We start from the raw sequence: 13,166 nt of genomic DNA, 5'->3' as shown, positions 1-13,166 counted from the left end.
GGAGCGAGCAGGCCTTCCCCGGGAGTAAGAGCAGTTCCATCTTGTCGAGGTTGAGCTTGACGTGATGGGCCAACATCCAAGTTGAGATATCTGCCGGGCACAGAGAGATGCGTGTCGCCACCTGGGTGTCAGAAGGGAGGGAAGGAGAAAAGTAGTCGAGTGTCATCCGCATAGCAATGATAGGAGAGACCATGTGAGGATATGACCGAGTGACTTGGTGTAGAGAGAAGAGGAGAGGGCCTAGAACTGAGCCCTGGGTGACACCAGTAGTGAGAGTACGTGGTGCAGACACAGATCCTCTCCACATCACCTGGTAGGAGCGGCCTGCCAGATAAGATGCAATCCAAGAGTGTGCAGAGCCTGAGACACCGAGCCCTGAGAGGGTGGAGAGGAGGATCTGACGGTTCACGGTGTCGAAGGCAGCGGATAGGTCTAGGAGGATGAACAGAGGAGAGACTCAGCTTTGGCAGTGTGGAGAGTAGTCTCAGTTGGGTGACCCATCTTGAAACCTGACTGGTTAGGGTCAAGATCGTTCTGAGAGCGATAACGAGAAGGTTGATCAGAGACAGCACGTGTTTTGGAAAGAAAGGGGATACAGGTTGGTGTTGGTTTCTTGAAGAGATGAGCAACTCGGGCCATTTTGAAGTCAGAGAGGATGCAGCCAGTGGTCAGGGATGAGTTTAGGAGAGAAGGGATGACTGGGAGAAGGTCTCCAGAGATGGTCTGGAGAAGGGAGGAGGGGATGAGTCGAGCGGGCAGGTTGTCGGGCGGCCAGACCTCACTAGTTGCAGGATGTCATCTGGAGAGAGAGGTCAAGGTGTAGGGTAGTTCTGTGTGAGAGACCAGTGGAGTAGCCGATGTCGTCAACCTTTTTCTAAAAGTGGTTGAAAAAGTTGTAGGCAGAGAGGGAGGGAGAAGGTGGAAAAGAGTTTCCTAGGGTTAGAGGCAGAAGCTTGAAATGTAGAGTGGTAGAAAGTGGCTTTAGCAGCAGATACAGAGGAAGAGAAGGTAGAAAGGAGGGAGGGAAAGGATGATAGGTCCTCCAGAAGTTTTCCTCCATTTTCGCTCAGCTGCCCACAGTCCTGTTCTGTAAGCTCACAATGAGTCATTCAGCCACGGAGCAGGAGGGAGGGCGGGCCGGACTGGAGAAAAGGGGACAGTGCGAGTCATAGGATGCGGAAAGGGAGGAAAGTAGGTTTGAAAAGGCAGAATCAGGAGAGGGAATGATTTAGTAGAATGGCCATCTAGGTAGGGGCTGGAGGAATGATTTAGGTGCATGACCATCTGAGTAGGGGCTGGAGGAAAGGGAGACAGAAAAGTACGAAGAGCGGTGAGCCAAGTACGAAGAGCGGTGAGCCAAGTACGAAGAGCGGTGAGCCAAGTACGAAGAGCGGTGAGCCAAGTACGAAGAGCGGTGAGCCAAGTACGAAGAGCGGTGAGCCAAGTACGAAGAGCGGTGAGCCATCGTTTGGAAATTAGATTATCAAGGTGTCAAGGGGAACTTGAGGAACTCTCCCAGGGCACCTGGTGGGTGATAGATGACAATAATGTTAAGCTTGAGTGGACAAATGACAGTGACGGCATGGCATTCAAATGAGGAGATGGACAGGTAGAAAAGAGAAAATCTCCACTTAGGAGAAAATTAGACCACGATGACCAGATTCTCTCAGACTATGAGAGAAAACATAGCTAGAAGAAAGAGCAGCTGGAGCAGCAGAGTTCTCTGGGGTGATCCCTGTCTCAGTCAGGGCCAAAAAGTCAAGGGACTGATGGGTAGCAAAGGCTGAGATTAACTCAGTGTTCTTGACCGCAGACCAGCAGTTCCAAACGCAGCCAGAGACCCGGAATTCCACATGGGATGTGCGCGCAGGGTACACTAAATTAAAGGGTTGCAGACCAGGGGTGGGGAGCGTCTAACGCCTACAGGGAGAGGTGTGAACAGGTATAGAAAACACACATATAGTTGACAAAGCTACAAAATGAGATGATCTGTAAATAACTAGGTAAGATACTCAAGAGAGTGATGTGAAGCCCTCCTCTCTTTCCTTCCCCGCAGAACTCAGAACTGTCGTTTCGGCAACGGTCCTAGTTATGCGACAAAACCGCCGCTTACAGCTGCTGCTGAGAAACCAGGGGAGACTGAAGAACTGACAATAATTGCTAATTGCCTAGCAGAGGTGGAGAGCACAACTCCCTGTAGTAATTGCTGATTGCCTAGGAGAGGTGAAACCCCTCCCCTCCCAATACAGCCACTGACTACCAAAACAAGTCACATATTGCCCTGCCCCTTGATCCTGGTTGATGTGTCAACAACTTCTGCATATCAGTCAGCAGTTCACACACCAAGTAGGCTACTGGGAAAACAGGCAGCACTTAAAGTAGAGGGTCCTAGCTAGCAAAAAGACAGTACTAGACCACGACAGATAAGTATATATTTAAAAAAAAAAAGTATTTATCCCTCCTGGAGATATCAGGAGTCCTCTAGCTATAGAATGAAGCACACTGAGATGGAGACTGAGGAGCTGGTTATATACACTCAGAAAATAGATAAAACCACTCCCCCTCCAATTTTTATATTTTATTTAACCTTTATTTAACTAGGCAAGTCAGTTAAGAACAAATTCTTATTTACAAAGACGGCCTACACCGGCCAAACCCTCCCCTAACCCGGACGACGCTGGGCCAACTGTGCGTCGCCCTATGGAACTCGCGATCACGGCCGGGTTGTGATACAGCACGGGATCAAACCGGGGTCTGTAGTGACGCCTATAGCACTGCGATGCAGTGCCTTAAGACTGCTGCGCCACTCGGTCCCAATACAGCCACTGATTACCAAAAGTCACAAATTGCTCTGCCCTTCTACTGGGGACTTTATGTTGAGTAAATATGGTAGGCTGCTAGTGTTGTGATGACTGGTCTAATGTATGAATGAAGCCAGAGTTGATTGGCTACGTCGCATGTGCATATTTAGCATTTTTGCATCTCGGCTAAATTCCCCTTCTCTCTCTGCATATCATCTCACCAGTTGTGACATATTCAATGGATTCTTTTTTTCTGTGCTGATCTGATGCAATGGCGTGGTGGCATGGTAGGAGAAGCTGTCGCACCCAGCCCTTTCCATTTATGGCGACTTAAGTAAATAGGCCTAAGGTAGGCTACATCAGCACACACTCACACTGAGCGTTGATGATTGATCATGCAGATAGAAGAGCAGAGAAGGCCTTAGATAAGCCAGACTTAGACAAATAATACCGGTTTCTCAACATTATTTATCTCGGGAAATGAGAACGGGCTTGGGTGTAAAATCTCGGTAACCCGGTTCCCGCTATTAAACCCTACCATACATAGAGAAAAGTGCATCATTTCAATCTTATATAACCAAGTCAATCTTTGCAAGTCAGATTGACACTCAACATTCACATAGAAGACAGAGCTTTGACAAGCTCTGCAAACTCTCATTACGCACAACGGTCTTCTGTTTCTACTGAACAGCCTCGACTACAGGTGAGGAAATGGTGATTTGTAGCATTGTACACATCTCTCACTTCCCTAAGGTCCTTCTTAGCGGAATGTTTACCCAGTGTGTGTGTGTGTGTGTGTGTGTGTGTTTGTGTGTGTGTGTGAGGGAGTGCACGAGAGAGAAGCACTGATAAAGGCCTTAGTGGGCCTTTCCCACACTATAATGTCAATGTAGAAAAAACTGCTACAGGAAGTCCCCCCTGTCTCTTTGAACAAATGTTCTACAGCTCAACAACAGTAAGGGTCTGATTAACAAGGTTCTTGACGTCCTATCTTACACGAGTTACTGTAAAGATAGATGTAAACAAAGGCAATCTAATAAAAAAGGAGAAGGTATGAGGCAGAAAACCAGAGATAAATCTCTCTACAGCGGTTTTATGGTATGAAAACAACCCTGGGCCAAAATTGTCATCTAAGAACCATGATAAAAAGTTAAGGGATAATCACTTGTAGATTCCCGGAAGCTTTGTAGCACTAACATAATCTTTCCTCCATTGCTTATATGATCTAATTTCAGCGCTACGAAGCTTTTGGGAAACAGCCCTGATGTGTTTTTCTCGTAGATTCCTACCTAAGCTTGTCCAATAACAAAACAGATATTTTTTCCCCCGTTGACAGGCCTTTTGCTACGGTGTGCCCTACTGAACGGGACTGATGTGGTTTCTAGTCCTCATCCTCACCCTTTTCAGATTTCTTCCACTGATGCCGTCCAGGTCCAGAAACATGTCTAGGTCACAGCCCAGCTTCCCGAAGCCGTTCACGGAGGAGCCAAAGGGCCGAATGGTGCATTCTGGGAAATATGCAGCAGCTATGTCCTTTAGAAGGGAGCAGACCAGGAAGCGCAGGCAGACGTTCTCTTCCGTCAGCTGGTACGTCTCTGTAAGGGAGGAGATTTGTTGGTCTATCTGAGATAAAGAAAGAGAGAACACCAAAACAGTGTTATTATTTGTGTGTTCAATATTAAGCCTAAAGCCAGGGTTATCTGGAGATCCTTGTTAACCAACAATATAGTTGAATATCTTGGAAACAATTATCACAAAAGCTAACAATACCTACACGTTGTCCCTGAGACATACAGTGCCAGTCAAAAATGTGGACACCTACTCATTCAGGGGTTTTTCTTAATTTTTGGGGACTATTTTCTACATTGTCATCAAGGCAAAGACTGGCTACTTTGAAGCATATAAAATATATTTTGATATGTTTGTAGTACCACTTTTTTTGGTTACTACATGATTCCATATGTGTTATTTCATAGTTTTGATGTGTTCACTATTATTCTACAATGTAGAAAATAGAAAAAAATAAAGAAAAACCCTTGAATGAGTAGGTGTGTCCAAACTTTTGACTGGTACTGTATGTTTCTATGCTAATCTTTATTCAGACAGACAACTTCAGTCGTTTAGCTAGTATTTGAAACCAGGCCATGTAGACCTACACTGTCTTCTTTGGACAGTCTCTGTATGAGGTCGTTAATGTGTATGGTGGTCTGTGGTTGGCACTGAGGGGCGGACTGGCCATTGGACATGTCTACAGGACCAGCGTTCCTGAGCGAAAGCAGTCTGGACTTGAAAGGCACTGTAGCTTCATGGTTGATACTGGGGATGGCCGTCCCTTCGTGGAGTGATGTGAGGCTCTCCTTGTTGGAAAACTCCACCACAGCATATGTACCCTGGAAGGTCAAACATGAGCACAGTGACAGCACAGTCAGTTATCTTCTTTTTATTTATTTATTTCGGAGTGTTTATTTGTAGACTCATATCTTAGCACAACTGAAATACTTACGTAGCTTTCATAAAAGAAACATTTGTTGATATCTCCATGTCTGGATAAATAGTTGAGGAACTTTTTCTCGTTGGTTTTGGCCGGGCAGCTGATAAGGACAGATCTCTCTGCCTGCTCTATCTTCTCCTCTTGGACTGTGTAAAAAGATTTGTTTCTATCCTTTGAGTCTAAAACCAAGAAAACAGACAGACATACTTTAGCAAGATGATATCATTGGCTTTGGTCTGGAAATCGTAACCCCATGTCGCAATCTAGCCATCATATGATTCTAAAGACAAGGCAAAAACAAAGAGTCACATCATGGCAAGTTAATTTATAACATCCATAGACGCTACCTTCAGTATGTTCTGGCCGGGGGAGTTTTATTAAAGAACCCGGACGCTCGTTCTGAACGGTTTTGGAAACATAAGGAATGCATCTTTCATATCAGCAATAATTCATTTTCAAAAAACAAAAAATGTTTGATTACTACACTACCTTTATAGGGTTAAGGTTCTCACACTGCCATATGTCCATGTTACAGCGCTTGTTAATGGAAAACAGACGTTAGAAAGAGGAGTACCTGCGCTAATTATTCTGAACAAATATATAAAATGCAACATGCAAATTGTTGGTCCTCATGTTTCTTGAGCCGAAATAAAAGATCCCAGAAATGTTCCATGCACACAAAAAGCGTATTTCTCTCAGATTTTGTGAACAAATTTGTTTACATCCCTGTTAGTGAGCATTTCTGCTTTGCCAAGATAATCCATCCACCTGACAGGTGTGGCATATCAAGAAGGTGATTAAACAGCATCATTACACATCATTACAATGTCCCCAATGTGATGGGGACAATAAAAGGCCACTCTAAAATGTGCAGTTGTCACAACACAATGATACAGATGTCTCAAGTTTTGAGGGAGCAGGCAATAGGCATGCTGACTGCAGGAATGTCCACCAGAACTGTTGCCAGAGAATTTAATATTAATTTCTCTACCATAAGCCACCTCCAATGTCGTTTTAGAGAATTTGGCAGTACGTCCAACCAGCCTCACAACCACAGACCACGTGTAACCACACCAGCCCAGGACCTCCATATCCAACTTCTTCACATGCGGGACCGTCTGAGACCAGCCACCTGGATAGCTGATGAAACTGTGGGGTTGCACAACCAAAGAATTTCTGCACAAATTGTCAGAAACCGCCTCAGGGAAGCTCATCTGCATGCTCGTCATCCTCACCAGGGTCTTGACCTGACTGTAGTTTGGCGTCGTAACCGACTTCAGATGGCAAACGCTCACCTTTGATGGCCACTGGCATGCTGGAGAAGTGTGCTCTTCACTGATGAATCCCAGTTTCAACTGTACCAGGCAGATGGCAGACAACATGTGGGCAAGCGGTTTGCTGATGTCAACGTTGTGAACAGAGTGCCCCGTGGTGGTGGCGGTGTATTGATATGGGCAGACATAAGCTACGGACAGATCCTGAGGCCCATTGTCGTGCCATTAATCCGCTGCCATCACCTCATGTTTCAGCATGATAATGCACGGCCCCACGTCGCAAGGATCTCTACACAATTCCTGGAAGCTGAAAATGTCCCAGTTCTTCCATGGCCTGCATACTCACCAGACATGTCACTCATTTAGCATGTTTGGGATGCTCTGGATCAGCGTGTACGACAGCATGTTCCAGTTCCCGCCAATAACAAGCTGTCAAGGGAAAGGGTGGCTACTTTTTTGGTTACTACATGATTCCATATGTGTTATTTCATTGTTTTGATGTCTTCACTATTATTCTACAGAGTAGAAAATAGTACAAATAAACAAAAACACTTAGGAGTAGGTGTGTCAACATTTTTGACTGGTACTGTCAGTATTCAGATCCTCAAAATTGATCTCAGGTGCATCCTGTTTCCATTGATCATCCTTGAGATGTTTCTACAACTTGAATGGAGTCCACCTGTGGTAAATTCAATTGATTAGACATGATTTGGAAAGGCACACACCTGTCTATATAAGGTCCCACAGTTGACAGTGCATATCAGAGCAAAAACCAAGCCATGCGGTGGAAGGAATTGTCCGTAGAGCTCCGAGACAGGATTGTGTCGAGGCACAGATCTGAGGAAGGGTACCAAAACATTTCTGCAACATTGAAGGTCAACAAGAACACAGTGGCCTCCATCATTCTTAAATTGAAGAAGTTTTGAACCACCAAAACTCTTCCTAGAGCTGGCCGCCCGGTGGGGAATGGCCTTGGTCAGGGAGGTGACCAAGAACCCGATGGTTACTCTGACAGAGCTCCAGAGTTCCTCTGTGGAAATGGGAGCACCTTCCAGAAGGACAACCATCTCTGCAGCACTCCACCAATCAGGCCTTTATGGTAGTGGCCAGACAAAAGCCACTCCTCAGTAAAAGGCACATGACAGCCCACTTGGAGTTTGCCAAAAGCCACCTAAAGGACTCTCAGACAATGAGAAAGAAGATTCTCTGGTCTGATGAAACCAAGATTCAACTATTTGGCCTGAATGCCAAGCATCATGTCTGCATGTCTGGAGGAAACCTGGCACCATCCCTAAGGTGAAGCATGGTGGTGGCAGCATCATGCTGTGGGGATATTTTTCAGCGGCAGGGAGAATAGTCAGCATTGAGGGAAAGGAGCAAAGTACAGAGATCATTGATTAAAATCTGCTCAGGACCTCAGACTGGGGCAAGGTTCACCTTCCAACTGGACAACGACCCTAAGCACACAACCAAAACAATGCAGGAGTGGCTTTGGACAAGTCTCTGAATGTCCTTGAGGAGCCCAGCCAGAGCCCGGACTTGAACCCGATGGAACATATCTGGAGACCTGAAAATAGCTGTGCAGTAATGCAGAGAAGAATGGTAGAAACTCCCCAAATACAGGTGTGCCAAGCTTGTAGCATCATACCCAAGAAGATGAGGCTGTAATCGCTGCCAAAGGTGCTTCAACAAAGTACTGAGTGAAGGGTCTGAATAATTATGTAAATGTGATGTTTATTTTTTATAGATTTGCCCCCTCAAAAACGGTTTGCTTCATCATTATGGGGTATTGTGTGTAGATTGATGATGGAAAACACTATTTAAACCATTTTAGAATAAGGCTATAATGTAATAAAAGTCAAGGGGCCCGAATACTCTCCGACTGCACTGCATTTGATACCATTCCGCTCCAGCCATTACCAGGAGCCCGTCCTCCCCAATTAAGGTGCCACCAACCTCCTGTGTTGTACAGTAGGTATGTCGTGATATGAAAGTAGAGGGCTTTATTTTTCTAGAACTGTACCGCAATTGAGAATCTATTCACGTTCAGATAGATTATTTGGCTGCCAGAACCAATTCGTCTCGAAACAGAACATGTAGCTAAGGTCCTTGGTTTAACGTTAGGCTTATTGGGCTAGTCGATTTCATGCAAGAGACAATGGCTCTAGCTACATGATCTGACAAGTGGAAGGGAGTCTGTGCTGGAGATAAGCAGTTATCCATTGACACTCTTTGGAGAACTGGCAGCTCACTATAATTAATGGACATTTGTGATTCGTTTCAGGAAACCAGGCGTATGTCGCGGGTCACTACTTCACAGGAAAGCCATTTGAAAGTAAACTTTTTTTAAATGTATTATCAGAATGCGTTTTTTGCCAGAAATGCCTTCTGGGAAAATGTGAACTTTCATGTGCCTTAATAACAAACTTGTATGCCATCTGTAAATACGAATACAATTGTTAAATTACGAGCCTAGTTGGTTAAGCCACAGAAAAAGTCAGCAACCTTCCCACTAGCCATGATTAGCTGAGATAATGAGTGGGCTGGACATGTCAAGAGAGGAGTTCAGATTGGTCTGCCATATAGAAAGCTTCTGTCTATTTGAGCTGGCCAGTCTGTGTTGGTAATCCTGGCGAACGCGGCTTTTTTTAATGTATTGTGTAGTGGAGCTGCATAAGTGTTGATCTCCACTTTCTGGAGGATCAAGTTTTGAAATCAGTGGAATTATAGTAGAATAGCTAAAGAGATGGAGCAAACACCCGTCATCCGGATTGCATCTTCAAACTAAGGGAAACCGTGGCATGGCATCCGTGACAGGGAGATGCGTCCATCATGCATGATGATGTATACGGGTAAGATAGTCGAGCTTGCCACATTTTCAGATATTACACGTTTCTATTTTGCAAGAAAGTGATTTCATTTCAAGCTAAAGTGTACTGTTAGCTAGCTAACGTTAGCTGGCTGGCTCCCTAGCTAACGGTATGTGTATGATGTTATTATTCGTATCCCAGAGCTGTTTGCTTGGCTAGTTAGAGCCTAATGATAGCTAGCTAACATTGAACCTGGTTGGTTAGCTCCCAACAGATTCATGCAGGGTAGTAACGACATGATTTGGCACTGTTCATGGTTGTTGTTTCACTAGATAACGTTACGTGTATAGATCTTACACATTGTTTACCTAGCTAGGTTCATTGTTTACCTAGCTAGCTACAAGTGTTAACAAAAGACTCCACTACGCAAGTAACCATTTCTGGTGCATTCGTAAATTCAGTCTGAGTATGCCAGAGTGCAGAATAACTGCTGAATTTACAAACGCACAACACCCGTTGAATACGGCCAGTGTCAGTAAAGTCAGCAAAAATACTTAATGAAATAGGCTGTTTTCATGTTATCCAGATGTAGGCTGGACACATGACATTTTTAACAATGCTTTTTTCTTATAAAAACTAGTTCATTGCATCCGCCGTGGAGCCCAGTTTCACAATATTAACATATGTCCCAGCTGCTTGCCATAGTTTTGAAGTAACGCAAAAAAAAAACAGGCCTTATTTTAGGGCAATTTTCACCCTGCCAGCTCCTATTAGTTCTATTGAACATGGTGGAACCAACTCGCCTTCTGAAAGTTCTATTCCCATCTTATTGTTCTACGTCACAAAGCCTGCTTTGCTATTGTTGGCAATGACACCTGCAAACGTTGTTTGTAGTTCAAATGTAAACAACAACAAATTAATCTGGTTCTGCTCACACTGCCCCACCCTGTGCTCTGACCTCTTTCTCCTCTCTCTCTCCAGATGAAATCTCGCGTCTTGTGACGGCCGGCCGCCCAACAACCTGCCCGCTTGACCCTATCCCCTCCTCTCTTCTCCAGACCATTTCCGGAGACCTTCTCCCTTACCTCACCTCGCTCATCAACTCATCCCTGACCGCTGGCTACGTCCCTTCCGTCTTCAAGAGAGCGAGAGTTGCACCCCTTCTGAAAAAACCTACACTCGATCCCTCCGATGTCAACAACTACAGACCAGTATCCCTTCTTTCTTTTCTCTCCAAAACTCTTGAACGTGCCGTCCTTGGCCAGCTCTCCCGCTATCTCTCTCAGAATGACCTTCTTGATCCAAATCAGTCAGGTTTCAAGACTAGTCATTCAACTGAGACTGCTCTTCTCTGTATCACGGAGGCGCTCCGCACTGCTAAAGCTAACTCTCTCTCCTCTGCTCTCATCCTTCTAGACCTATCGGCTGCCTTCGATACTGTGAACCATCAGATCCTCCTCTCCACCCTCTCCGAGTTGGGCATCTCCGGCGCGGCCCACGCTTGGATTGCGTCCTACCTGACAGGTCGCTCCTACCAGGTGGCGTGGCGAGAATCTGTCTCCTCACCACGTGCTCTCACCACTGGTGTCCCCCAGGGCTCTGTTCTAGGCCCTCTCCTATTCTCGCTATACACCAAGTCACTTGGCTCTGTCATAACCTCACATGGTCTCTCCTATCATTGCTATGCAGACGACACACAACTAATCTTCTCCTTTCCCCCTTCTGATGACCAGGTGGCGAATCGCATCTCTGCATGTCTGGCAGACATATCAGTGTGGATGACGGATCACCACCTCAAGCTGAACCTCGGCAAGACGGAGCTGCTCTTCCTCCCGGGGAAGGACTGCCCGTTCCATGATCTCGCCATCACGGTTGACAACTCCATTGTGTCCTCCTCCCAGAGCGCTAAGAACCTTGGCGTGATCCTGGACAACACCCTGTCGTTCTCAACCAACATCAAGGCGGTGGCCCGTTCCTGTAGGTTCATGCTCTACAACATCCGCAGAGTACGACCCTGCCTCACACAGGAAGCGGCGCAGGTCCTAATCCAGGCACTTGTCATCTCCCGTCTGGATTACTGCAACTCGCTGTTGGCTGGGCTCCCTGCCTGTGCCATTAAACCCCTACAACTCATCCAGAACGCCGCAGCCCGTCTGGTGTTCAACCTTCCCAAGTTCTCTCACGTCACCCCGCTCCTCCGCTCTCTCCACTGGCTTCCAGTTGAAGCTCGCATCCGCTACAAGACCATGGTGCTTGCCTACGGAGCTGTGAGGCGAACGGCACCTCAGTACCTCCAGGCTCTGATCAGGCCCTACACCCAAACAAGGGCACTGCGTTCATCCACCTCTGGCCTGCTCGCCTCCCTACCACTGAGGAAGTACAGTTCCCGCTCAGCCCAGTCAAAACTGTTCGCTGCTCTGGCCCCCCAATGGTGGAACAAACTCCCTCACGACGCCAGGACAGCGGAGTCAATCACCACCTTCCGGAGACACCTGAAACCCCACCTCTTTAAGGAATACCTAGGATAGGATAAAGTAATCCTTCTCACTCCCCCCCCCCTTAAAAGATTTAGATGCACTATTGTAAAGTGGCCGTTCCACTGGATGTCATAAGGTGAATGCACCAATTTGTAAGTCGCTCTGGATAAGAGCGTCTGCTAAATGACTTAAATGTAAATGTAATCATGGAACTCTGAGGTCCTCCCATTGTTTCCTGTAGGGAAATATAGGTACGTCTGTCTATTTCGCCAAATATCTCACAGTGTGTATATTTGGATTATTCTTTTAAATTTTTTTAATTGGACAGCATTTTAATCTCCTCTTTCTAATGATGTATGGGCGGGCAGTATTCCCTTGTCATCAAACGCTAGCCACGAAATACACTTTGCCCTTGGAACGTTGAGCTCCTCACGCTAGTGTTCCAGCTTAACCAAAGTTATTTAGCCATTTTTCAGCCTTGGGTGAATTTTGACTCGTTCTATTGTCCAGTCTACCAGAGGTAAACAAATCATCGGCCAGAGCGTCGAGCGTGCGCTCTGAACGATCCGAGATCGAAACGAGATGGGTGGGGCTAAAGCTTAAGAGGGTGTGAACAATGCTGAATGGGTGTAGACAAATTAGAGCTCTTCACTAGGTACCAAAACATTCTAAAGGCCATTTTCTCAAAAGTGAGATAACAAGTTTATCAACTTTCAAAGCAGAATTACTTAACCATTGTTCCTCAAAAATGATGATACACCATTTTGTAGCTCTGAGTCTCTACTTTATCCAATGTAAACAAATACATAAAATGCAAATGTTGCTACATAAGACCTATTTGAGCCGGTCGGTCACATTTAGCTAGGTAGCAACGTCAGCAATCTAACGTTACAAGTCATGTGGCTACAGCTATGTTGTGTGTGTGCTCGGTGGATGAGAAACCTACCGATTTTATATTTCTTATTGGGTGCATCGGTCTTCGTAGCAGCAGTATTAGTTCCGAACTTTCTTTGAAAACATGAATCTACTTTTTTAAAGCATTTAGAGAGTCTGCCCCTCATATGCAACCTACACACCGCAATGGAAGACGCCATCGCTGCACTGAGACTGCCGTAAAAGCGCATGCGTGTGCTGTATGTTCTATGGCATCCGAAACCTGCCAAAAATCAAAGCTCAATCAGCGTCAAACATGAGTTTAGCGTTTTTCCTATATTTGCAAGACCAAAGTGATCAATTGATTGAAACGAGTGTATGGTATGGGCCCTCAGTTATGTAACCTGCAATTAGTCTCATGATGACACTTTTTTAAAATT

The 13,166-nt window shown here is 45.7% G+C and overlaps 1 protein-coding gene across 2 annotated transcripts in view; it reads right to left on the bottom strand.

Moving 5' to 3' along the window:
* Positions 1-12,971, bottom strand: part of mtpap (mitochondrial poly(A) polymerase) — a 32,093-nt gene extending 19,122 nt beyond the window's left edge. For both annotated transcript variants that reach the window (XM_071415158.1, XM_071415160.1), the window contains exons 1-4: positions 12,800-12,971; positions 5,305-5,471; positions 4,958-5,191; positions 4,200-4,424 (exon numbers count right to left, since the gene is read on the bottom strand). In XM_071415158.1, coding sequence (XP_071271259.1) covers positions 4,200-4,424; positions 4,958-5,191; positions 5,305-5,471; positions 12,800-12,947 — 774 coding nt within the window. In that variant the 5' untranslated portion in view covers positions 12,948-12,971. The remainder of the gene's footprint in view (positions 1-4,199; positions 4,425-4,957; positions 5,192-5,304; positions 5,472-12,799) is intronic.
* Between the last annotated feature and the right edge of the window lie 195 nt (positions 12,972-13,166).

The sequence above is a fragment of the Salvelinus alpinus genome, chromosome 8, assembly GCF_045679555.1.
Source record: "Salvelinus alpinus chromosome 8, SLU_Salpinus.1, whole genome shotgun sequence".
NCBI classification, from domain to species: domain Eukaryota; kingdom Metazoa; phylum Chordata; class Actinopteri; order Salmoniformes; family Salmonidae; genus Salvelinus; species Salvelinus alpinus.
This window is presented reverse-complemented; position numbering and strand designations above follow the sequence as displayed.